The following is a 27,053-nucleotide window of genomic DNA, read 5'->3' as shown; positions in this document are numbered from 1 at the left end:
ATTTATTTAAGTCTTTTACTGAACAAGGGTACTACCCATGTGTTTATTAACTTGCTTAACAGAAGAGTAAATTAAGGAGAAGCCGAAGAGCTGCATGTTACTCTTCATTCACCTAGACATACACGCTGAGAGAGGACAGTGTCCTGTTTTAATTTAAACCCAGTTGCTCATCGAAACCATGATAGTATCAAGACTCCTACTAAAGTTTAACTACTATTTTCTGGGAAAGGTAGAGTCATAACCCTAGCTTAGTTTTACCCTCTATTCCCATTGATTCCAGGGGTTGTATCAAGGTCTGGGTGCATAACAGTGCAAGAGCCCTAGTTTTACATTCATTCCACAGCTGGCACTGTGTCAGAGCTACTGTTAAATTTCCCACTTTTGTCTCAGTCAACTGGGCTGCATCAATCTCTGTTGCATAGTGCAATGTCCAAGTTCTGAGGTGTCAGAACGGTCATGCAACTATTAGGACGAGATTCATTTGTAAAGATGGCATATTAAAATAAATGTAGCTCAATTTATTTAAGAGTCAGATACGTTAAAACAGGTTGAACTTTTGGGACAAAATAAGAGATTTCCACTCCAAATTAGTGAAAGTTAATAGGTCTGGTTTTACTCCCGCTCCGTGGGACACAGCCCAAGTTCAGGTTTACTCACAATTCTCACTCTGAGCAGGACCGTAATTCTGTGCCACACAGTAGAGTCTGGGATTTGTTCCTCCTCCTCAGATCTTACAATCGAAAGAAAATGTATGAGGATGAAAACTCGGCCAAGTACTAGTGTAACTAAATTTACTAAGTACTTGGAGGCTGTTTTGTCTTTTCACAAACTCTTCGTTTAATCAGTTTGATAAAAAAAACCGTAAACTAGCAAATGCATGGACGTTATTAATGTGCAGAGGGGTCACTGGAAGGCCTGTCTTCTACCCCGTCCCTCTCTCTCTCTCTCTCTCCCGTGCCCTGCATTCGGGTACTCACAGTCAAGGTGTTTCTTCTTGGGGCCCATCACCTCGTGTGTGGTAGCTTTACATGCCGCCTTGGTAATCGCCGAGCCGGTGACGCTATGCTGGGCCGCGGTGATCCGGTCGGTGATCGACTGACCCGACATGATCCGATCCGATCCTTCCTCAGGTGAAGAGACACGATAATCCGGGCAAATGCAGCGACAAAAATACACACAGAGAAGGAAAAAATATCTTCAGAACACCCTTCCCCCCAAAACGGACAAGAAAGGCGAAATCAGACAATTTAAGGGGAGGAGGGGGGGAAACTTATCAGATTCAACAAAATTTATGTCCTTTTTTATAAAAAAAATCGTGCGCGAGATCGAATGCCAAACCCCCCCCCCCACGTTTTTCAGAAAAAAATAATTTACTCGAAACCGCGCGATGAACCGACAGAACAGGTGCAATTTTCACACATATCTGATTTGAGTATTTTACGGGAAGCCCGGTGATATTTTTCGAGGGTTTTAGATTCCTCCCCCCTCCGGCCGGGTTTCTTCCGGTTTCTCAGGGACTGAGCGCCAAAATGGCGGCGCTGCTTTGTCAGGTGATTAAGCCACAATCAGGCGATTAAGGTGGAACTGCACTCAATGTACTGTCAGGTACCTGCATTGTATTTTAGACTTGAGAATAATTACGTTTAAAGCTTTCAACTAAATCGTTTATTTTTTATGTTTTCTTTTAAATGGTGAGGATATGACTAAGCTGCGAATTGGATATTGCCCAATACTTTAAAGGGTCAATGGTTTTGTTGAAAACTATTAGGTAAACATGTCTAGCCGCACAACAAGACGGACGATCATGCCTCACCCAGTTGATGCTTTTGAGACCCAGTGATGGGTTTTGACTTGATTTGGGGAGTCACTGCATTGTGGAAACGTCATAGAGACAGAAATGACAAGTGGCTGCTCTGGCTTTTCTCCTTTTCTAGTGGTCAAGACGCTGCTTGTCAATATTCTGCTCCTCTGATGGCTCAGTGTCACTTATTATGCTACTGAGCCATGCATAAGAGTATAACAAAATCCAATGTGAGAATAAGCCATTCGGCCCATCAATCCTGCTCCATCCAGAATCCATGTATGATGATTTTGTCATATACTTCCCATACCACCCCAACTTTAGGAAACATGAATTTACTTTTCCCACTTCCTCTGAAAAGAAAATCAAACAGTGTTTGTTAAATACAGTATTGTTATAACCCTCAATACTATTTCTCAACAGAAACATATGCCACTTCTTTGTAAATTGACATCAAATCAACTACTTTTTTGGGAGTTTGTTCCACATACCCACTACCATATGGGAAAAAATGTTCCCTAGTCTCTAACTTTGCTCAAGGCTTGTGATTTGTGTCTAGTCCAATGCTCGTCATCCAAGATAAATATTTTTTTATTTCCACCTCACCTATATACCTTTCTTTAATTTGAATACCTGTCTCCCCTCAGTCTTCTTTTCTCTAGTAAAAGTAAGTTTAGTTGCTTGAGCTTTACTTTATAACTTAGTCTTTTAGGGTCTGAAATCATTCTGGTCACCCTTCACTGAACCCTTTTTAAAATGTGCCTATATCCTTTTTGAGGTAGCTGACTAAATCCAAATGGTAAACTCCACAATTGGCATCACCATTGATCTGCACAATGTATAATAACTTCTGACTTGGAGTCCATTGCATTACAGATGCATTCCAGTACCCAATTTGCCTTATTAATGACTACCTGACTTATTAATGACTACCCGACAATTACTATGATTAATGATCACTCCCAAATTCTTTTCCTTTTTGGCACAAAATAAGACACTTTCATGTTATACGTATGTGTACTATTGCCTGTTCATATATACATTATGCTACATTTATCCACTTTAAATCTGTATGCCATATCTCACTCCATCTACACAATTGACCCAAGTCTCTAAATATAGTCAATCTCCTTCCTACTCATTATCTGTCCAAAGAGCTTTGTGTTATCAACAGATTTTAAAATATTACTACGAACACCCAGTGAATGATGGGGGTCACAAAACAGTTGCTAACTGGTTACTTTTTCCCAGACAGAATTTTTTCTATTTATCAACATCCTGTGTCTTCTGAACCTGATTCATGTAGACAATTTGTCAATTATTCCATGACACGAAAGCTTCTGCACTAGCCTCACATAAGCAATTTTATGAAAACGCTTTTGAAAATTCAAATAAATTACATCTACTGGATTACTCTAGTTCTAATTTACTCTATTCACAATTTGTTGGAACATGAAGTAAACATGGAAACTTACAAAGTTTGATTTTTAAAGTGCACATATTATCAATCAGCACCCTTGAAAAGTTAATGCTGTTCATCATTATCATTTCTATGACTATGGGGCAATTCTTGGGTACATTTCCATACACTCTTTAAAAGGTGCCTTTGATGGCAACAACAGATTTGGCATCATATATGGTCAACAATAGCAGGTGACAATGTTTAGGCAGCACAGTGGTATCAGCAACCAAGTGTCTATGTCATCCTGTAACATACGTAGGTATTAAGGATGTGTGGCACCCGAGGTGAGTATGTGCCTGTTCCACCTTAATAAAAGTGGGTGTCTCTTGAATTTTCAGGCCTCACATTCCACAGAAAAGTTTCATAATCATACACAAACCAGGACATGCTGTTTTACCACAGACAGGGTAGCGATACAGCTATTATCTGGTATAACACATGATGTTCTTACCCATCATACTTCATGATTCACATTGCATTAGACTTCCATGCAGCAGTGAAGTTGTGCTCAGAAATTATAGTTTATCCTGAATAATAAACCATGACAAACTTTTCAGTTTTCCTTTTACAGTTACCCTTCCAATTAATTTGTCTTAAGAATCTATGGCGACATTATAAACAAATGTGGGAAGATTTGCTTTCATAGTTCTAGAATAATCATAAAATGTTGAAAAAAGAGTCCGGATCAGAGCAAATTTTCCCAAATTTGTTTATGATGTCATTACATGTAGCAACTGAAGGAAATCAACTCCATAGATGTTAAATAAAGATTTTTTTTTAACTAAAGCACAATTTTTATATCCTTGTTTACTGCCTTCATGTTTCCCTTTTCTGTATCTATACATGCCATGCTCTTTCCTCAGCTGAGGGGAATGTGTGACCTGTTCCCAGAACTCTCCCAATGCTGTTGTGAAACTAATGCCAGGAAATGTCTCATAATGGCATGATAGAACTGTTTGTCTGATTTTCCTGCGGTCTCTGCTCAGAACCTTTCTAAAACTTGTGGGATTGAGATTTGAAACTCTACCAATGGCCAGATTGAACCAATAAGAAATGAAGAACTTGCATTTATATAGTGCTTTTCAAAACCTCAGGACGTCCCAAAGCATTTTACAACCAATGAAGTACTTTTTGACGTGTAGTCACTGTTGTAATGTGGGAAACACAGCAGCCAATTTGCGTACTGCATGGTTCCACAAACATCAATGAGATAATGACCAGATAATCTGTTTTAGTGATGGTGGATGAGGGATAAATATTGGCTAGGACGCTGGGGAAAAACTCCCCTGCTATTCTTCGAATAGTGCCAAGGAATCTTTTACATCCACCTGAGAGAGCTGATGGGGCATTGGTTTACCATCTCATCTGAAAGATGGCACCTCTGACAGTACTGTGCTCCCTCAGTACTGCACTGAAGTGTCAGCCTGGATTATGTGCTCAGGTCTCTGGAGTGGGACTTGAACCCACAACCTTCTCACTCAGGCGAGAGTGCTACCACTGAGCCACGGCTGACACCTATTCTGCCACTATGTGTGCAACCCACTGAATTTCAACATGGCACATTACTTATGCCCTATTTTTAACATTTGTGCTGTTTCTTTCACCTTTTTAGGTTCAACCTTCTCTCTTGCCATTCCCCAGTGCAGAGGACCAATAGGAACTTGCTCCCAGGCATCGACAATGCTGCTTTTGAACCAGCTAATTAACAGTCACTACACTCCAAAAGTAATTCACTGTGTGAAGTGTTTGAAATGTTTCAAGGATGTTAAAAGGCATTATATAAATGCATGTATTCCTGCTTCTTTCAGGTACCAGGTGATCTATGATCTAGGCCATCAGAGCAAACTGATTACTCGCTTTCTAATTTTCTCCTTTTTTCTGTGTGAGAAATTGATTGCTGTTCTTCAATCTGCACTCCTCTGATGGCATGACAGATATTGTGAGTATGCCATGTATGGAATTGTAAGCCTGTGAGAGACTGGGGTAGAATTTCAACTTGCCGCTCAGGCGTAAAACCAGCGTTGCGGATCGGCTGCTAGTTATAGAAATCAATGGAAATGAAAATCGGGCGGTTTCTATAAATGGGTGGTTGATCTGTAAACCCAATTTTACATACGGGCGGCAAGTTGAAAACTACCCCACTGTGTCAATACACCAGTGCCACTGTTATTATTTTTATTAGGAATCCACCCAATTGTTAATTGATCAAGAATGCAGGATATAGCCATAAAGTTCTCTTTAGCCAGTGACTTTTAAGGAGCCAATGTCATTTGCTGTTTTTTAAACGGGTTTGTAATTCAAAGAGTTCGCAGTAACATAATTGTACCGTCCCATTGATGAATCTGCTACAAAATTTTGATATTTAGTTCCAACCTTTCTAACAAACAACTCATTGGAGAAGTTTGTGGTATAACATCCTAGTACCGTTAATGTACCTAGGCTAATGTGAAGGACTTTGAGTGCAGCTTTCTTCTGGAATTCATGCTGCTTCAAAAGTCTCTAACATGCAAATAACATTCCAGTGGTGGCTTGTAAATAGCAATTGAAATAAAGTTTTTTTTTTTGGATTAATTAGCTTGTTGAATTGATTATTTTCCGACACAACGAGATGGAAGTTCCTGGATCGCACTTACGCAGAAATAACTCCAACTGCTCCAATACGTGGAATGAGGAACCAGACTGAATGGGCTGGACACTGGGGTGAGGGCTGAGCAGCCCGAGGCTGGAGTGGGGGTTTGAGGTGACTCAAACTTTTACCAGCATCTCTGTAGGAGATCCACTTGTCTCTATTGAAGTTAAGGTAATGTATTTGAATGTAACGTGTTCATATAAATTACTTTGAACTTCATCATTGTGTCAATTGTACTTGTTATTATCATAGAAAAAAGACTTGGGGCTCTTCTGGCTCTTTCCCCAAACAAAAAAAAAAATTCCAAACAGCATTTCATGAAGAAAGTGGAATTTTAAAAACAAATATGATTGTCAGAATTTTTTTTGTGGGAGGGGAAGGGGAAACGGGCATATATAATTTCAGAGAATTCACCAGGGATGTTGTGGTCAGGTCTGACTAAGATCATCTGCTCCTTTCTACTATGTACAATCATTAGCTAGACAATGTTACCTGGAGCTCTGTTCCTATACATGGAAGTTCAAATAAACTAGGATTGTTGCAGCATATGTTAAGCCATTTGAAAGATCTCAATTTCCCATTGGCACCAATAGAAGTTCATCAAACTCTTTACGTAGTCTCCTTGATCACAAGGATCAACTGTCCTTATTGCGGACGCCTGCAGTTATACTGTATTGTTACACCATCAAATATATAAAGAAAATCCTGTAATTTCTTAGACTATTCTGTTGTACAACTCCATTGAGCTAGCGAAAGGTGATACCCAGATATTCTACTGGAATCATGCTGGCTTCCTGGTGTAACTCAAGCAGATGTGGATAGAAAATTGGTCCGAAAGCTGTTCCACTGGCTTTCCAATGGGAGTCCACCTAAACTATAACGATAACCCTGACCTTGTAAAATCTGCCAGCGTCAGGGGTGGTCTATTGAGCAGGCAGAACTCCCACCCTACCAAAGATGTGCAGGGATTCTAGCAAAATGAAAATACCAGCCTCTGTGTTCCCTGGTGGCTCAGTTGATAAATGCATTACATAATGTGGAGCCACACAGATTGTGAAGATCTCAAGCTCCATCTCAATTAGTAATGAGTTAGCTGATCTCAGGTGTGGTGGTTATAGGGGCACTACAATATTCCTCAGTGCGTTTGAGCAAGGGAGTGTCGGCAACCTACTCAACTGTGGGGGCATCCCAGGTGAGATCAACTGTAACCTCACCTGATATCCACACATGAAAACTTTCCATTGGCTTACATGACAAGTGACCAATTGGGTGAGGTACCAGTGGGCACCCGTGGACTGTACCTTAGCATGAATCAACTATCTTCAGGAGAGGAAGTTAACTGTTCCTTTTCCTCAGGTACTGTATACCCCCTTCAAATCTGCTGTCATCACTCCCTCCTCAAGAAACCCACCCTTGACCCCTCTGTCCTTGCAAACCACCACCCCATCCCCAATTTCCCTTTCCTCTCCAAAGTTCTTGAATGTGTTGTTGCCTCCCAAATCCGTGCCCATCTTTCCCGCAACACCATGTTTGAACCCCTCCAATAAGGTTTCCGCCCCTGCCAAAGCACTGAAACAGCCCTTATCAAAGTCACAAATTACATCCTGTGTGACTGTGACCACAGTAAACTATCCCTCCTCATCCTTCTCGACCTGTTTGCAGCCTTTGACATGGTTGACCACACCATCCTCCTCCCAACGCCCCTCCTCCATTGTTCAGCTGGGGGGGGGACTACCTTCGTCTGGTTCCATTCTTATCTATCCAGTCGTGCCAGAGAATCACCTGCAATGGCTTCCCTTCCCGCTCCCACACCGTTACCTCTGGAGTCCCCCAGGGATCTATCCTTGGAACCCCACCTATTTCTCATCTACCTGCTGCTCCTTGGCAACATCATCCAAAAACACAATGTCAGGTTCCACATGTACACTGATGCCCATCTGCCTCACCACCACCTCTCTCGACCCCTCCACTGCCTCTGATTTGTCACGCTGCTTGTCTGACATCCAGTACTGGATGAGCAGAAATTTCCTCCAACTAAATATTGGGAAGACCGAAGCCACTGTTTTCAGTCCCCACCACAAACTCCGTTCCCTAGCCACCGACTCCATCCCTCTCCCTGGCCACTGTCTGAGGCTGAACCAGTCCGTTCACGACCATGGCGTCTTTTTTGACCCTGAGATGAGCTATCGACCACATATCTGCTCCATCACCAAGACCGCCTACGTCCACCTCTGTAACATCGCCCTTCTCCGCCCCTGCCTCAGCTCATCTGCTGCTGAAACCCTCATCCATGCCTTTGTTACCTCTAGACTTGACTATTCCAATGCTCTCCGGCTGGCCTCCCATCATCCACCCTCCATAAACTTGAGCTCATCCAAATCTCTGCTGCCCGCATCCTAACTCGCTCCAAGTCCTGTTCACCCTTCATCCCTCACTGACCTACATTGGTTCCCGGTTCGGCAATGCCTCAATTTTAATACTCTCATCCTTATTTTCAAATCCCTCCATGGCCTTGCCCCTCTTTATCTCTGTAACCTTCTCCAACCCTACAACCCTCCGAGATCTCTGCTCCTGCAATTATGGCCTCTTGTGCATCCCCGATTTTAATCGCTCCACAATTGGTGGCCATGCCTTCAACTGCCTAGGCCCTAAGCTCTGGAATTCCCTCCCTAAACCACTCTACCTCTCTTACCTCCTTTAAGATGCTCCTTTAAACCTTCATCTTTGACCAAGCCTGTCCCAATATCTCCTCATGTGGCTTGGTGTCAAATTTTGTCCAATAACGCTCCTGTGAGGGTTTTTTGGTTCAGGGGGACCTTTTGGGATGGGATGGGGTAGTGTTACTGCAGGTAAACTGTTTGGTTGGGGGTGGGGGAATGGCTGAGAGTTGTTGAAGCAGCTTTTGTGCTTAGTGGCATGGCATTGTGTTTTTCTTTTGAATTTAGCCAATGAGCTGGACATGACATAAGGTGGAAGTGATAGTGTTACAGAGGGGAAACAGTCAAATTGCAACATCGCACTACATTCCTGCAGCTGGCAAACAAGGTTCACAGAACACTGTGGTCTGCAAAACAACCAATGAAACAAGGGATTATGTAAATAAACTTGGCTCCTGTGAAGTCAATAACCTAGCTGCCACATTTTGTTCTGTTCATTTTGCAATAAGCAGAAACCTGTCCATGTGGAGGGGAAGCATCAGGGTCGAACAAACTATCAATCCAACCATTTCTCCTTGTTGAATTTGGATTTGATGTTTTATTGTTGTATGTGACTTTTTTTCTCCTAAATCGCAACTGTCGCCATACAAAGCATTCCGTGGAAAAATTGAATGTAACTCTATGTTCAAGGTTATGCATATATATAGGTGCAATCTGTTTATATCAGAAAAGTTCAAGAGTTTCTTCTATTACAATCACAGCATTAGTGCAAAACAATGTGTGTGAACAAAATATAATGGCCTGGAAATTCTACTGGTCTCTTGCTGTAACTTCAGCGTGAAACTGGCAGAACCCCCAGAGAAACAATGTAAACAGCCATTTCAGCTATTTCTCCGGGGGTTCTGCAAATCTTCGGCTGAAGTTATGGTGGGAGATCAGGAGCATCCCCATTGAATTTCAGGGTGACTATTTTGGGGCATGGGAACTTTTTAAGTGAAAGTAAAATAAAGTCAAAAGGGACAAAAAGCTCAGGTAGGCTTTGTCTGGTTAAAATATTCTACGTAGTCCCACCCCCCAACCCCACTGCAATCTAACAGTGGGTATCTGGGTTAGCCCACTGTCCTTTCACATCTGGGACTCATGTCCAAATCATCTCAGACTGATAGGATAAAAATCTCCCTTCTCTGCTAGCTATAAGTGTCCTATGTGAAATGAGTCTGTGGCAATCCCGACCCACTTCCTAATGGGTGTATTATAGAACTGCGTGCAAGTGAATGCAAAGTGATGGGAAGTTATCAATACCCCTCAAATGGTCCACCAGGATGGCTGGTGTGGAAAGTGGAACCACACTTTGGTGCAGTTGAAGGGTGCTCTCCTGATTTGAATTTGACAGATCTGGGAAAAATTGGTTGATCTGTGCATGGAATTTCTCACTCTTGTATCAAAAACTCAGCATGCAAGTCATAAGCTACATACTGACATGACATTGGTATTGGAGCAGGCACGGTGTGCTCCCTCTGTTCTGGCAGTGTGGGACACTAGTGTGAAGTTCTTTCTATCAGTTGTTGCAAAATGTTATTTGCAGCTTAACCTTTAGGCATCATGGACATATTACTCACCCATGGCCTGCTCTTCCCCTGTGGACTGCTGACGAGTATACCCATTTGTTGGAAGCCCTTTCCAACTTTAATGCTACCTTTGATCCTGCCTGTGATTCAACCATATCAATCATTATTCTTTTGGCTCTTGATTGGCTAAAAATTGGCTTTGAAATGGACAGTGGGAGCCAGGAAGATGAACAAGGAAGACAATTATAAAGTTCTAAAATTAATTTTTCTGTGTAATAAAGGAATAAAAAGGTAGAAAAAAATTAAAATTAAAGTTAGAAAAGAGCAGTGAGTGAGAAAGAAGAGAGAATATAGGAAAAGGCTGGGGCAGGTCGAGCAGAGTTAGAGAGGAGTGAAATCTGTCTTGGGCGGTAGGGCAAGATAGGCAATAGTGAATCTAAAAACCTGTTTTACACCCCACCCGCTATTCTAAAATACACAAGAAATCTGATAGAATTTACTGCTGCCAGAAGATGCGCTTGCTCCCAAAGTGGTGCATGTAAGCAAATGACAGGATAAAGAGGACAAAACCTGCTGTGCCTGAAATTTTGCTCTTTACACCATAATTGCACCCGACTTAAGTTAAGTCTGTAGAAAAGAGGGATAAGTTACCTGTGTGATTTGTCAAATCAGGAGGTGGTTGAGTTCACAGGGTTAGGATGTCAACAAACTTTGTCAGACTTATCTGTTGGTTTCATTGAGTCATGTCTGAAACATCAGCTTTGAATGAATCGATTAGGAAAATTGTTTCTCAGTTGTGCAACTAAAAAAGGATTCTGCAGAATGTCTTTCAACAGTTTCAGGCAGGGAAATTCTTTGCTTCCCTATCTTTTGTCATAGAGCCTTTAACATAGAGGTTGTTGTGAGCATTACCATATATGTCCCTATAGGGAGGCAAAACAGGAAGAGGAAATGAGAGAGGCACGGAGGGTAAGGCTACACCAAAGGAGAAGACAATCAACCAGGAGGTACCCTTCCGCTAGAGTCCATAGACCACACTTCTCCCTCAATAAATCTAAGAAGAGGTAAGAAGGCATAGAAGGAACTCTGGCCAACAAATTCGGCCATGCAGCGACAATTTTTGGATGCTAAACGGCCTCATAAGTCTCCAATATGGCAGTCAGGAAGTGCACACTCATTGCGATCTGGAATTACGCCGCCTGCCGTGTTGGTAAAAGCCAAAATATCGGCCTTCGCATATTCAAATAAGGGGCCTAATGTCTGTTTGAGGCCTCCACTTAAACATTGGTTTTCCCTGAGGCAGTCAGCCTCAGAAAACAGGCCTACATGCGGCCTAACTAGGTCACAACCAACAAAGTAAGTTTTTAAAATATACTTATTGAATGTGAAGCTGGAAGGAGCAGGAGAGCTCTTCCCAACCCCACATTCAAAGATCGCGGGCTGCTGCCAGATACTGATCTCCCCCCACCCCCCCACCATCCACGATCACCACCACTCCTCCCGCAATGGACACCGGTCCCCCCTGATTGTCACCGTGTTCCCAACCCCCCCTCCCCCATTGCCACTGTACCCCGTTAATGGACACTTATCTCCCCCGATTGCCACCCCTCCCTCCCGATGGACACTGATTCCCCCCTCTCACCCCTGACCTGAACGGCCCCTTCCCGGTTTCCCCCCTTCCTCACTTAACTGACGGCTGCTGCAATGCCAGCAGCAGCTCGATCTTCCATCATGCTTCGCCGAGCTGCCTGTTGGTCTCTGTCGCTCGCTGGCTTGATGGAAATGAGGCATTTTGGTATCTTAAATCTCTTGGGACTGCAGTGTCCCTTGTTTTGGGGCTTCTGTGTCCCAGAAGGGTACTACAGGTGTGTAGGGAGCTTGGTCCTGTATCCTGATTTCTATGTGAGCAGGCATCTGAGGGGACTGGCTAGAACTGTCATATTAGCTGTCAGCAGGAGACAAGAGTGTATTATAAAGGCAGATCCCAGGCAAACCTTACGTTCTGGGTCCTGGATCTGAGAGCCCAATGATCAGAGGGAGGGTAAACCCTGAGAAATGTTGCTCCAAGTTCGCTCCAAACAGTCCTCCAATGCATGAAGACAGTGGTCAAAGCATCCATTTTGGATGCACTGATTGGTCGGGAGGCCTCTCGGTCTGTGGGGCAGATGAAGATTTTAGTGGTGCCAACACCTGCTCCAGGTAACTCTACATTATGTCGAATCCTTCTTAGATATCGGCATTGAGGATGCCAGTTATCTCAACTTCTTTGAAGATGGTCCTCAGTGCCTCCATGTGAGTGTGATGCATTTTTTTTTAAGAGTAGGACCTCAGAGATCTGAGGCTCCAGTCTCAGGTGCCAGGGACTGACTTCTGCAGAGCCTCTGCTCTCCCCCCACTGTCAGATCCTACATTCACTTCATACTCTTAGCACTGTTGGGGTAATGAATGAAAGAGTGCCACACATATAAAGAGACTGTAAGGAAGGGTCAAGGGTAGCAGGTTGTTTATCTTGGCTGCTCTGATGAGGTTGGTAAGCTTCTTCCTGCATTGCACAGGAGTCCTGGGTTCAAGGAGGTGGCATTCACTGAACCAGGCACCACCCTCTATAAAATGCATACCACATTCTTAGCTGGTGACCAGCCCTGACCACAAACAGACTGTCCTTCCTGCTCCATATCTCCATTACAAAGACATGTAGGCACAGCTCCCTAAAGTTTGGTGTTCATTTCTATCATCTGCCTGCCATCTATTTTACCTAGGTTGCCTGCTTCCTCCTATGCTGTCATGCCCCTTCGAGCAGTAGCAGGTTTTATATCTTGCTGCTGCACCACACCTCGGCCTCTTCTCCAGCTACTCCCTGACCCCCACCCATCCCACTCTTTCAACTTCCTCTGTCCCCCCACCCCTACTCCCACATCCACTCCCCCTTCATGTATTTTCTGGCCCTCCCCTTCATGGCCCAGTAGGCCCCTAAAACCTGCCCCGTCCCAGTGTATCTGAGGTGTTGCAGGCTGTATTTTAAAGTCCTGCTCCGCCTCTGTTCTGATAGCACAGGGATGTTGTCAGAATTTCAGTCCTCGAGTTATTTTTTTTCTTGCATGGATAAGCTTCTTTATTGCAATCTTGTAAATAAGTAGAGAAGCAAGTGTGTAATCTTTGCTGCTTGCACTTTGGAAAAACAAAATAGGAAGGGATGGAAGTAGTTTTGGATCTTGGCAGATTAATGGGGAGACTGGGTCTAGATTTTCCACTTGAGTTACACCAGCTCCTGGATGCACCCCAAATGGAGTGCATGAAAAACATTTTTGGGAGTTGCTCCACTGGCTCCCACTTGCCCTGCCACTTCCAGCATTTTCAGCTGATGCACTCATCACTTCCTGGCACTGTTAGGAATAACAGGTGCTAATGATGGGAAATATATTATGTGATGTATTCCCATCATTTGCCCCTGGTAATAATACACCTGTGCACATTTGGGCGGATGTTTTATATACCCAAGGTCACTTCTAGCATTTTCCGCTGTATGCAGGTTTATTATAACTGGAGGCAAATGATGGGAATACATCACATGATATATTTCCAGTCATTTGCAATGCTGGATGCCAGGGATGCCTCTGCGATGGGCAGTGGAGAGAGGGTATTAAAATTTTAAAACCCCTGAAAGGAACTAAATCAATCACAAAGCATTCGTAGCTTGCTGCAGCCACTCCACCAGGGGGTGCTGTTTACATGGGCAGTTGGATACCAGAAAATAAGCCAGATCTGTTTTTAATATTGTTAAAAGAATTTAAAGGATGAAGAATTCAGAGGATAGAATATTTAGGCCATAATGAAGGGGATGGGCTACTTTCAGTGGATATTCTACCATGGCAGTGTTGGTTTTGGTGCACGGTGCAGCTATCTACTAACAAACAACCACTGCTCTGGTAAAAAACTTGATACAAACCTGCCTTCAAATTCATTATTTCCATTACAATGCTTTCTGGCCTAGAAAAATAATGAAAAAAATGTAATGAGTTCCACAGTTTTGATATCCTAGGAAAAATGAGTTACAGTAGGAGGCAATGCAATGAGTCTTGATTTCCACACAGGGATGTAAAGGATGAAAAGCCTGTAGATGGCGCATTTGGGGCTATGGAGGAACAAGAGAGAAGGATTCAGAGGAGCAAAGATATGTGTGAAGTATATAATTCAAAGGGGTATTTACCCTCATCAAAACCACTAAAACTAGTGGGGTGATGATCACTCACAGCATTGAACCCTGATCTTGGCCATGTGGCTGTTGAGTGTTGAGCAGAGGTCTGGTGTTTCCGTCAGAGATAAAGGGAGAATATAAGGAATGCTTTTGCTCACCTTTTAGTGGCCAATTTGGTGCAACAGTGGTAGAGTCTGGGAGCAGTTTGCTCACCAGTTCTCTTCACAGCACTTGTTGTGCCACAAGGAGATGCAATTGGCAAAAGTGGAGAAAATCATTTTAAAAGTTTCACTGAAACTTAAGTGAGTTGAAGTTCAGACTCTGCCTTTAAAATCTGTTTTTAATTTTCTTTTTCTCCTCTTACAGTGTTAATTTTGAAATTCAATAGATTTTATCACCTGCTATTCCCAACAGTGCCAGATTCCCATTTTGGAATTAGGACTCCAAATAGCAATACCTTATCCCAGCACCATTGTGTATTTTATGTAGAAACGCCCTACCAGCTCTCTCGACGGCTCAGCAAGTTTTTTCTGTATATAATTGAGCCACACAGACCAACAAGATTTGATGCTGGTCTGTGTTGAGTTAGCTGATCTCAGCTAGAGGAGCAGTAGGGGTGACACAAATGGCCTCAGTGCAAAGGGGTGGTGATGGGAGGAGGAATTTGATCGGAATCCCCTCCTCTGTTTACTATCCAACAACCACTGCTAGAAATGTGCAACAGTGACCATTAGATGAGTGAGGACATAATCAGGCTTTGCTGTGATACCTCAAGATCAAATAGCCTGTCAATACTTGCTGGACTCATGCATGAATAATGGCTGCTGGGGTGAGGTACTAAAAAGTCACCCATTTATCTAAATATTTAAATTCCCGCTGACTAGGATCTGCCATTTTAGCACTTTCCCTCAACTTTTTTTTCATTTCCTATTTGAATAACACCAAATGCAGTAATATTTAAGGTTGACTGTCTCAAAGAATATCCAGACAGAAGCTGGATTGGTGGTACACAGGCTGGCTGATAGTGGCCATGTTAACTCTTCACTGCAGATTCACATGTGTGGAACCCCTCAGCTGTTCTACAATCAAGAACTCCATTTTAGAAATTTCCTCAGGTTAGACATTGTTTATCACGTTCATGTAAAATCTTTTTGTGTGTGATTTTAAATTTGCTGAATGGGTTAATAATGGTGATAAAATGGTGCACAATAGAATTTTACTTGAACACATTAACCAGTGTGTGACCAGAGGAAATTAAACCCCTTAGTCTGAATTATCAAAACTCATACACTGATAGTAGGAAAATGTATCCCAGTGGTAGACATATAGGTACAGTTTTTTATGGATCAATGACTCTGTCGTTGGGATAAGAGAGCTGGATTTAGCAGCGTAAACACCTGAATCTGAACTAAAACTAGTTCAAAATTGATTGTAATGAGAAGTGCATTGGTGTCACCCAGTGGCTAAAATTTGTAATAAACTGATACACAAAAAAACAGCCCTCCAACTCAGCTTCACCTCTTCTGTTAACCTGCCAGCATGAACTGAAGGAAAGGGGAGAAAAGTTTGAGCATGAACTGAGGGAGGGAGTGGAAAGGTGCCAACATGAACTGAGGGAGAGAAGAATATCAATATGTACTGAGGGGGAGTGAGAGGAATGTGCTGATATGAATTTGGGGGAGGAAGTGGATGTTAGTACTCTTGGGAACTTTCTGGGTAAATAAATATTATAATATGGTAGTAAGCTTGGAGAGTCTTAAGCTTCAGTATCTGCTTGGTGCTTAGTTAGCCAATTTCAGCCATGGCAGAAGTAGATGTGCTGCATTTGGCATCAGTGCTCCTTGAATGAGAAGAGGGGAAAAATCAGCTAGGGATCCTGTTCCTGATTACTAACCAGTGCCACCTCTGCTATAAAGTGTGAGGACAGGATCAGGCTTAGTTTTGATACCCTCTATGGTTGAATCACCTATTAATGCTCATTTTCTAGGTTTACATATTGAGAACAGAGAATAAATATGGGGTTGGGAAAGTATTTTTTTTAAAAGACCAATTTACTGTGATACAGTTTTGAGTGTTAGATCTAAGCTGCTACATATTTCACTGTGATCACATTAATTGGCACTGAACACTCAAATGTGTGGAAAAAATTATTATAAGTCCAAATCAAAAGAGAAAACTGCAAACATTGGAAATCTGAAACAAAAACAAAAAATGTTTCAGATGTAGGAGTAGTAGTTAGATGGTGCCAATTTTGGAATTTAATAATCTGTAGATTTGGAGTTGCATACTCCTAACTTCTTTGTTTCCTCCTACAATCTACGGACCACAGCAATGTTTCAATCCTGGGAGTGGCAGCAATGAAGTGGTGCTGAGAATGGAGGGGAAGGGTAGTGGCAGCAGGAACCGAGGGAAGGTGATACCAGGATGACCTTGGGGGTAATGAAAGATGCCAGCAGGAACTGAAGGAGGTGCATAAACTGTGGGAAGGGCATGGAAAGGGTGAAAAGTGCAGCATGAACTGAGGGAGAGACGGTGAGGAAAATGAAAGGTGCCAGCAGGAACTGAGAGAAGGAGAGGAAAGGTCCAACATCTACTAAGGAAGAGGAAAGAAAGTGCCAGAGGAAGGGAGGCAAATATGCCAGCATGAACTGAGGGAAAGAGGAGGAAAGTTCTAGTATGTGGTGAGGGAGGGAAGTGAGAGGTGCCAACATTAACTGAGGGGAAGAGGGAGGTGTGTGCTGATGTGAACTGAGGGGAGGAAGTTAGATGGAGAGAGTGGTTTTATGATTTGGAGGAGATGGAAACATTGCTGTGGTCCGTAGATTGTAGGAGGAAACAAAGAAGTTAGGAGTGTGCAACTCCATGTTTCCCCCGGTCTCATCTACCATCTACAATCTACAGATTTTTAAATTCCAAAATTGGCACCATCTAACTACTACTCCTATATCTGAAACATTTTTTGTTTTTGTTTCAGATTTCCAATGTTTGCAGTTTTCTCTTTTGATTTGGACTTATAATAATTTTTTCCACACGTTTGAGTGTTCAGTGCCAATTAATGTGATCACAGTGAAATATGTAGCAGCTTAGATCTAACACTCAAAACTGTATCACAGTAAATTGGTCTTTTAAAAAATATACTTTTCTAACCCCATATTTATTCTCTGTTCTCAATATGTAAACCTAGAAAATGGTGTGCCCTGTGAATTTGGGGGGCGAGTGCCCTTGTGAATTGATTGGGAGGGGTTGATTAAAGAGAGGAGAGTGCCTCTCTAAAGGAAGAGAGTGACTGTTGGGGAAATCATGGTGTGACTGGTCTGTAGAAAAGGGAGAAACCCAGAGCTCACTTATTTTTCCTATTTTTTAGATTCAAGGTCTATCAATTATAGAATAGAATCATAGAATGGTTGCAGCACAGAAGGAGGTCATTCAGCCCATCGAGCCTGTGCCGGCTCTCTGCAGGAGCAATCCAGCTAGTCCCACTCCCTTGTCCTTTTCCCATAGCACTGCAATTTTTTTCCCTTCAAGTACTTGTCCAATTCCCTTTTGAAAGCCACAATTGAGTCTGCCTCCACGACCCCCTCAGGCAGTGCATCCCAGATTCTAACCACTCGCTGTGTAAAAAAGTTTTTCCTCATGTCGCCCTTGGTTCTTTTGCCAATCACTTTAAATCTATGTCCTCTGGTTCTTCACCCTTCTGCCAATGGGAACAATTTCTCTCTATCTACTCTGTCTAGACCCTTCATGATTTTGAACACCTCTATCAACTCTCCTCTCAACCCTCTCTGCTCCAAGGAGAACAACCCCAGCTTCTCCAGTCTACCCACGTAACTGAAGTCCTTCATTCCTGGAACCATTCTAGTAATCTTTTCTGCACCCTCTCTAAGGCCTTCACATCCTTCCTAAAGTGCGGTGCCCAGAATCAGACACAATACTGCAATTGTGGCCAAACCAGTGTTTTATAAAGGTTCATCATAACTTCCTTGCTTTTGTACTCTATGCCTCTCTTTATAAAGCCCAGGATCCTGTATGCCTTTTTAACTGCATTTCTACACCTGCCCTTCCACCTTCAATGACTTGTGCACATATACCCCCAGGTCTCTATATTCCTGCACTCCCTTTAGAATTGTGAAGTAAAAATTTTCAGAATGAACCAGATAGAAAAAATTGATGGAACAGGGGAAGGGGGACATTTGGAAGAAGTGTGTACAGTTTTAAATTTTCTACCTACACACCTGTCTCAGTAGGTGTTCAATATTGTGCGGTATTGCAACAAGACAACACAATTTTAAAAAATTCATTCATGGGATATGGGCATCGCTGGCAAGGCCAGCATTTATTATCCATCCCAATTGCCCTTGAGAAGGTGTTGGTGAGCCACCTTCTTGAACCGCTGCAGACCGTGTGGTGAAGGTTCTCCCACAGTACTGTTAGATAGGGAGTTCATGGATTTTGACCCAGCGACGATGAAGGAACAGCGATATATTTCCAAGTCAGGATGGTATGTGACTTGAAGGGGAATGTGCAAGTGGTGGTTTTCCCATGTGCCTGCTGCCCTTGTCCTTCTAGGTGGTAGAGGTCGTGGGTTTGGGAGGTGCTGTCAAAGAAGCCATGGCGAGTTGCTGCAGTGCATCTTGTAGATGGTACACACTACAGCCACGATGCGCCGGTGGTGGAGGGAGTGATTGTTTAAGGTGGTGAATGGGGTGCCAATCAAGTGGGCTGCTTTGTTCTGGATGGTGTTGAGCTTCTTGAGTGCTGTTGGAGCTGCACTCATCCAGGCAAGTGGAGAGTATTCCATCACACTCCTGACTTGTGCCTTGTAGATGGTGGAAAGGCTTTGGGGAGTCAGGAGGTGAGTCACTCGCCACAGAATACCCAGCCTCTGACCTGCTTTTGTAGCCACAGTATTTATGTGGCTGGTCCAGTTTAGTTTCTGGTCAATGGTGACCCCTGGGATGTTGATGGAGTTGGTCATTGCCTGGCACTTGTCTGGCGCGAATGTTACTTGCCACTTATCAGCCCAAGCCTGGATGTTGTCCAGGTCTTGCTGCATGCGGGCACGGACTGCTTCATTATCTGAGGGATTGCGAATGGAATTGAACACTGTGCAATCATCAACGAACATCCCCATTTCTGACCTTATGATGGAGAGAAGGTCATTGATGAAGCAGCTGAAGATGGTTGGGCCTAGGACACTGCCCTGAGGAACTGTTGCAGCAATGTCCTGGGGCTGAGGTGATTGGCTTCCAACAACCACCACCATCTTCCTTTTTGCTAGGTATGATTCCAGCCACTGGAGAGTTTTCCCCCTGATTCCCATTGACTTCAATTTTATTAGGGCTCCTTGATGTCACACTCGGTCAAATGCTGCCTTAATGTCATGGGCAGTCACTCTCACCTCACCTCTGGAATTCAGTTCTTTTGTCCATGTTTGGACCAAGGCTGTAATGAGGTCTGGAGCCAAGTGGACGTGGCGGAACCCAAACTGAGCATCGGTGAGCAGGTTATTGGTGAATAAGTACCACTTGATAACACTGTCGACGACACCTTCCATCACTTTGCTGATGATTGAACGTAGACTGATGGGGTGGTAATTGGCCGAATTGGATTTGTCTTGCTTTTGGTGGACAGGACATACCTGGGCAATTTTCCACTTTGTCAGGTAGATGCCAGTGTTGTAGCTGTATTGGAACTGCTTGGCTAGAGGCATGGCTAGTTCTGGAGCACAAGTCTTCAGCACGAGAGCCGGGGTGTTGTCAGGGCCCATAGCCTTTGCTGTATCCAGTGCACTCAGCCATTTTTTGATATCACATGGAGTAAATCGAATTGGCTGAAGACTGGATTCTGTGATGGTGGGGATATCGGGAGGAGGCCGAGATGGATCATCCACTCGGCACTTATGGCTGAAGATGGTTGCAAATGCTTCAGCCTTGTCTTTTGCACTCATGTGCTGGACTCCGCCATCATTGAGGATGGGGATGTTTTCAGAGCCTCCTCTCCCAGTTAGTTGTTTAATTGTCCACCACCATTCATGACTGGATGTGGCAGAACTGCAGAGCTTTGTTTGATCCGTTGGTTGTGGGATTGCTTAGCTCTGTATATAGCTAGCTGCTTCTGTTGTTTAGCATGCATATAGTCCTGTGTTGTAGCTTCACCACGTTAGCACCTAATTTTTAGGTATGCCTGGTGCTGCCCCTGGCATACTCTTCTACACTCCTCATTGAACCAGGGTTGATCCCCTGGCTTGTTGGTAATGGTAGAATGAGGGATATGCTGGGCCATGAGTTACAGATTGTGGTGGAATACAATTCTGCTGCTGCTGATGGCCCACAGCACCTCATGGATGCCCAGATCTGTTCTGAATGTATCCCATTTAGCACGGTGGTAATGACACACAACACGTTGGATGGTGTTCTCAGTGTGAAGATGGGACTTTGTCTCCACAAGGACTGTGCGGTGGTCACTTCTACCAATACTGTCATGGATAGATGCATCTGCGACAGGTAGATTGGTAAGGACGAGGTCAAGTAGGTTTTTCCCTCATGTTGGTTCTCTCACCACCTGCCGTAGGCCCAGTCTGGCAGCTATGTCTTTCAGGACTCGGCCAGCTCGGTCAGTATTGGTGCTACCGAGCCACTCTTGGTGATGGACATTGAAGTCCCCCACCCAGTGCACATTCTGTGCTCTTGCTACCCTCAGTGCTTCCTAAAGTGGTGCTCAACATGGAGGAGTACTGATTCATCAGCTGAGGGAGGGCGGTAATCAGCAGGAGGTTTCCTTGCCCATGTTTGACCTGATGCCATGAGTCAATGTTGAGGACCCCCAGGGCCACTCCCTCCTGACTTATTACAACTGTGCCGCCACCTCTAGTGGGTCTGTCCTGCCAATGGGACAGGACATACCCAGGGAGGAGACTGGGATGTTGGCTGAAAGGTATGATTCTGTGAGTATAGCTATGTCAGTCTGTTGCTTGACTAGCCTGTGGGAGAGCTCTCCCAATTTTGGTACAAGTCCCCAGATGTTAGTGAGGAAGACTTTGTAGGGTCAACTGGCTTGGTTTGCCTTTGTCGTGTCTGATGCCTGGTGGTCCGTCCGGTTTTATTCGTATTATGACTTTTTGTAGCGGGATTGTACAGCTAAGTGGCTTGCTAGGATCAAGCACATTGCTGTGGGTCTGGTGTCACATACAGGCCAGACTGGGTAAGGACGGCAGGTTTCCTTCCTTAAAGGGGATTAGTGAACCAGATGGGTTTTTACGACAATCCAGTAGCGTCATGCTCACCTGATACTAACTTTTTATTCCAGATTTTATTTAATTAACTGAATTTAAATTCCCCAGCTGCTGTGGCAGAATTTGAACTCATGACTCCGGATTATTAGACCAGGCCTCTGGATTACTGGTCCAGTAACACAACCACTATGTTACCGTACCCGGTATCCTGATGCTATCTTTGAATGCAGAAAAGACCTTTGACTGGATAGAGTGGAGCTTCCTACACACCATACTCAAGCAGACTACCTTGGAAACGTGTTCATAAGATGGATCAAAATCCTTTACTTCCACTCATCACTCTCAGGGAAAACTAATGGCTATGCCTTTCCATCGTTCCCCTCCAAGAAGGGTCCAGACAGGCCTGTCCCCTATTCACTTTCAACTTTGCTTTGACCATAGAACCCTTAATTATGGTCATAAAATGAACCTCTGAATCTAGCTTTCAAGCTACAAGATTAACTACCTCAAAATAGAGGGCATGGTTCTTGCTCAGAACATGCCAATCGAAGTACATGATCCATACCCCTTTATCTGTTGGCCTGTTCTGCTAAAGATTTGTAAATGTTTTACATATTGTCAGCTCTCCAGTGAGTTAGTGCACAACAATGGCCATATTTTTACACTGTTTAAAATACTACCTACTATTATGTCAAAATAAAAATTGACATTAACAGAAAAATATTGACATTACAGCATATTTTTTAACCAAAATTGGCAAATAAACTATCATGAATTAACAGTACTAAAAATGTGCTGCAAAAATGGAAGAAAAAAAATCCATAAAAAGCCTATTCTCCTTTAATAGCTTCATTGCACATGAAGTTTCCCTTAGGCTCAGCTGAAATGAGCTTGCAAAGCAAATAGCGCAACCTCAGGGAAAAAGCCAATAAATCACCTCTGCATTCAATTAAATATTTTTACATATTTTTGGGGCCTTTATGAGGTTCTCGCACATTTCATGTTAGAGGCCTCTGTGCATTAAAAAAATTCTGGCCAGAAAATAGCCCGAGGTAAGAACCAGGTGTGTAAGGAATAGGCCTAAAGCCTACTTACTTGATCTCCTAGCCCCTATTTTGACAGTTCCAGTTTGCGCTACCTGTGCAGGTCATTGAGAAATCTACCTTACAGTTACTAATACATCCTGCTTCAGCAATCTTGTCATCAGTAATTCATTTAAAGCAGTTTCCATCCACAATTATGTTGTTAGATCTGTTTACACAAAAGTAGTTCAAAAATGATATAAAAATATTAAAATTAATCATAATTCTTTGTAATGGTTTGATATTTTGCTTTGCAAAGGGGTCCTGATAAAAGACTTCCCCTTTAACTATGAATTGTGATTTGAATAATAGCTGGACACATATACAGAAAAAAATAACCTGTAACTGTATCAGGTTTGAATTGCAGCCCATGTAAATAAAAATGTTCCCGCCTGTTCCACAAATGCTAGCACATATTGGTCCAGACAGCAATACTATTTTACTCATAGGAGCAAGCAGAGCTTTGTTCCAGCAGAGTGAAGATTTAATTTCCTGTACTAAATAGTTAACTGTACATATTAGCCTAACGTCAACCAATGAAAAATCCTGCTAGCCGTTGATGGAATGTTCAACCAGTACAAACATGTTACAGAACATTTCACGCATGAATCCAGCATATTTAGTTTGGTGTTTTGATTAGAACTGCTCTTTTCAGGATAAATTGATCACACAGCAATTTCCCCCTTGATAGAATGGTCCGAGCCTGTTTTGTTATAAGCTGTCCTGCCAATTCTGACCTCAAATTACTTTTTGGCTCCTTCTCTGTCCCGGATCCAACAGCATCTGTGCGCCAAATCTCATTGTTTCCACTATTAGAAGATATTTCTCTACCTTTCATGCATTTTGTTTTGGTTCACATGGTTTTGCATATGTCCTCTGCTTAGTCTGTAAACATAATAACTCAACCTAAATTTTTGCCTTGTGTGTGTTATTAAGGACAAGAACGTACAAAACAATCCTGAAATTCCACAGAGCCGATTACACTAATTTTGTGTCATTGAGCCAGGACTTATATCCACTGATGCTCAACAGCATTGACCCTGCCATAATTTGCGGGTTTGAATATTTAAATATCAATTGGTGCTTCTGTGGAGCAAATCCAGTATAAAATGGGAGTTCTGTGCTGGGGTTGCGTGAAAATAGAGTGCAGCCTTTAAAAAGCCAAACCTGGCTGAAGATTGCAACAGCAGGCTGGTGGAGTAGCAGGTAAGTAGGAAAGTGCTTGGCTTTGTGAGTTTACATGTTAGGTAGTTGGAGTGGCTCGCTCATGTGTGATTTTGTCCCACTTTTAAAGGATGTCTCCTGCTGAAGGAACTGCCAGAGAAGGGAGAAGGGCTTTGCATGGAGGTAGAAAAGAAGAGCACACAATTTCAGTGAGATGGACTCCAAACCCTCATGAATGAGATTGAGCAAAGCAGTGAGAAACTGTTGGGTCTCCATGGGAGGAAGCCACAAAAAAGTGTGTCTTGTGCCATGTGGAGAGAGATTGCAGTGGCACTGTGCCACCTCTCTAACACCCAGACCAGTGCAACAAGAAGTTCAATGAGCTGATGAGGAAAGGCAAGGTAAAATACAGGCCACTCTCCTTTTCCTTCCTTGGGCACCAGCATACTTCTCACCCTCTAAAATTAATAGCTACACAACTAACCCTTCAGACAGCACTCTGGTTAAGAAGGGCACTAACTCGGGATCTTACAGTATGTGTCGCCATCTCCTCAAACAGCAATGACATACATACAGAACCTTAAAAACCCTTCCTTCACTTTAACAGGATGATATCAGCAAATATTTTACGTCAGCTGTCTGATGCTACTTGGCAGACAGCCCTAAATTGCTAGCCTTCACCGAATTCACTCAATCTTGTGGCAGAAGAAACTTGTGCACAAGAAGCAGAGGACCAGAGGGAGAATCCCAGACACTGAAGAGCTGACCGCCTATGAGGTGCAGGCATGGAGCTGCTCCTGGGGAGCCACTCTGCTCTTGTCATGGGAGATGGTGAGATTGGCGCCAGGTTAGTAGATGCACACCTATACAGTTGCTTTGGCATTCCTCTGAAATGCCACATAGTCACAAGCCTCTGCACCCTTCTCTATCCCCCTTATCTGAAGGTACTCATCCATTCTTAGCTTGTACCCTTCTTTCCTGCAGATCCATCGCAGCAACAGGGGGCAGACAATGATGATGAAGAGGATAAGCAGGAGATGCAAAATTGTCCTTGTGGACTATGATAAGCTGAAGAGAATGAAGATGATGAGGGAGAGGATGTGAAAGTGAAGCCCATCCTTGAGTCGCTGGACCAAGATCCTGCCTAGATCTCTGCCATCGCCCCCTCGATTTCATCCTCTGTGTCACTTGCTTTCTCACTATCATATAACACCTCAGCTATTTTAACCCTGAAAAATTAGATGGTGATGGTGATTTACAGAGTGTAATGGAGGTGAAAGGGTGGTGAATGGGTGAAGATGTGCCATTTTCCCAGCAGAGGCTAAGGAGAAGGCTGCCCATGGCTTTGGAGTCATGGGACCCAGATTTCATGGATACTTTGCCTAACCCAGGTGCTTTGAGGAGGTGTTTTGCCCCAACTGTTGTCATGGTTGAGATCAGTAACTGGATCTGGTTTCCATCCCTATTTCCAGGTCGGAAAAACATTTACCCTGAGTTTAGGTCCTGGAAATGCCAAAAATAGCATGAAATTTGGGGACAATATCTTTTCCTCCAATTGTCTAGTGGGTAAAAGTGCCACCTTATGTGCAATACTGAGCTATACAGATCAGGTGGTCTTAGATCCAGTTTCCCCGTTCTTCCATTTTATTAGTGGAAGAGCCCTCAGCTATCTTACCCCACACACTGGAATTCCTTCCCTAATCCCCTTTGTCTTGCTACATCTCTCCCTACCTTCAAAATCCTCATTAAAACTTACCTCTTTGACTCTACATTTGGTCACCTTCGTATTCCCCCTCCTACTCCTGCTTGGGTTTGAGTGTGCCAAACTGTGAAGCACCTTAGGATATTTTGCTATGTTAAAGTTGCTTTTTAATATGAGCTGTTGTAGACTAATACCTTTCCCTTTCCCTCCCATTCACAAAACCCCAATGCACCAAATCCCTCCCCATTCATTCCTATTGAATAAAATTGCAGTGAAATAAGTTATTTTTCCTTGATTTCCATGTTGTAGAATTTATATGCATAAATTTTAAAAATTGATGAAAGCATAAATTGCTGCTTTATTATCTAATCTCAAAAGTGAATCACACTAAATACATCCAACCCACTGCCACTTCGCATCTGGAGGCAGACAGCACAGTTTAGAAATGTAATCGCATTTATATAAAATATTTATTCAGTGTTCTCTGTTTGTTTTATTTGGATTTAGTCAGGAATGAATGACTAGGGTGGGCTACAATATAAAGACATACAAATTTGTCATTTATATCTAGAGCCTATAGAGCTCTTGATCCAAGTGTAATCCAGATTCAAGCAGAACATTTCTTGGCAAATTAGTGTGTATATCAGAATTTGACTGTATTCTGGACGGAACTAACTAGCCCACATGGAGTGCCAATGTCTGAGCTGGTGCCTGGGAGGGGTGGAGTGCCTGACACTGCTTCCTCCGAGGGATTGTCCTATTCTGAGGTCTGTTCTTTTGCAAAAGCCTCTCTGCGTTGAGAAGGCCCTAGAAGAAAGAAAACTGGAGAAGAGTTAGGATATCAGAGAGAAGCTGCACGTGATCAGGTGACAGTCTTAAGAATGCAAGTTGAAGTTGCTAAACTTGCTGTATCTGTGCTGAGTTGAATATGCAAGTAATATGCAAACACACTGCTCGGGTGCGCATCCAGCCCGAGGCTCATGAACCTGCCTGGATCAGTGATCTTCAGCCTTTTTGCTCTGCTTATATGACTGCGATGATGTTGGGGACTCCTCTACCCATCCTGTTCCTCTCCTTGATATTGTGTGCTGCCTTGTCCTGCAAAAAGAGAGGGCAAGAGTGAGTGTGTGTTGAAAAGGTGAGTGGAGATGTGGAGATGTGTGGGGATTACGCATATAATGGATGTATTGGGAGGTGTTGAAGAAACAAGATAGGATGGGGATGACTGTAAAGAGAAGTGTGTGTATGTGAAATGAGGAAGGAGTGGTGGGAGGTTGTGCAAATAGTAGTATGTGAGAAGAGAACAATACTGGTTTGTAGTGTGAAGAGAGGAAAGGAAGAGTTGAGTGTGTTTAGAATGAGCAAAAGAGGTGTATTAATGTGCCCATGTGATTGTATGGTGAAGGATGTGATGGAGTGGAGTTACTAGTTGAGAGTGGTGGGGGAGAGGGTGAGAGTGGTGTTGTCAGGGAGAAGTGAAGAGGTGTACTGACCTTTGCTGCTCTTGTGAGGTCACTTAACCTCTTTCCACATTGAACCCAGGTTCTGGGGGTGATACTATT

General features: G+C 43.3%; 1 protein-coding gene and 2 long non-coding RNA genes across 7 annotated transcripts in view; 2 read left to right on the top strand and 1 right to left on the bottom strand.

Moving 5' to 3' along the window:
• Positions 1–1,533, bottom strand: part of LOC137333010 (phosphatidylinositol-binding clathrin assembly protein-like) — a 108,418-nt gene extending 106,885 nt beyond the window's left edge. For 2 of the 5 annotated variants that reach the window (XM_067997078.1, XM_067997079.1), the window contains exon 1: positions 978–1,531. In XM_067997078.1, the coding sequence (XP_067853179.1) occupies positions 978–1,107 (130 nt within the window). In that variant the 5' untranslated portion in view covers positions 1,108–1,531. Of the gene's footprint in view, positions 1–977 lie in introns of all 5 variants that reach the window. The other 3 variants (XM_067997083.1, XM_067997081.1, XM_067997082.1) reach the window with 3 other exon arrangements.
• Positions 1,517–6,080, top strand: LOC137333011 (uncharacterized). Its single transcript, XR_010965779.1, has 4 exons — positions 1,517–1,605; positions 4,876–4,988; positions 5,072–5,202; positions 5,839–6,080. It is a non-coding gene; the product is annotated as an uncharacterized lncRNA (long non-coding RNA).
• Positions 6,081–11,104: 5,024 nt separating this feature from the next.
• On the top strand, positions 11,105–25,965 carry LOC137332727 (uncharacterized). Its single transcript, XR_010965728.1, has 3 exons — positions 11,105–11,181; positions 24,397–24,636; positions 24,774–25,965. It is a non-coding gene; the product is annotated as an uncharacterized lncRNA (long non-coding RNA).
• The last annotated feature ends 1,088 nt before the right edge of the window (positions 25,966–27,053 follow it).

Source organism: Heptranchias perlo, chromosome 15 (assembly GCF_035084215.1).
Source record: "Heptranchias perlo isolate sHepPer1 chromosome 15, sHepPer1.hap1, whole genome shotgun sequence".
NCBI classification, from domain to species: Eukaryota; Metazoa; Chordata; class Chondrichthyes; order Hexanchiformes; family Hexanchidae; genus Heptranchias; species Heptranchias perlo.
Note: the sequence above shows the minus strand (reverse complement) of the source record. Positions and strands in the feature narration are given on the sequence as shown.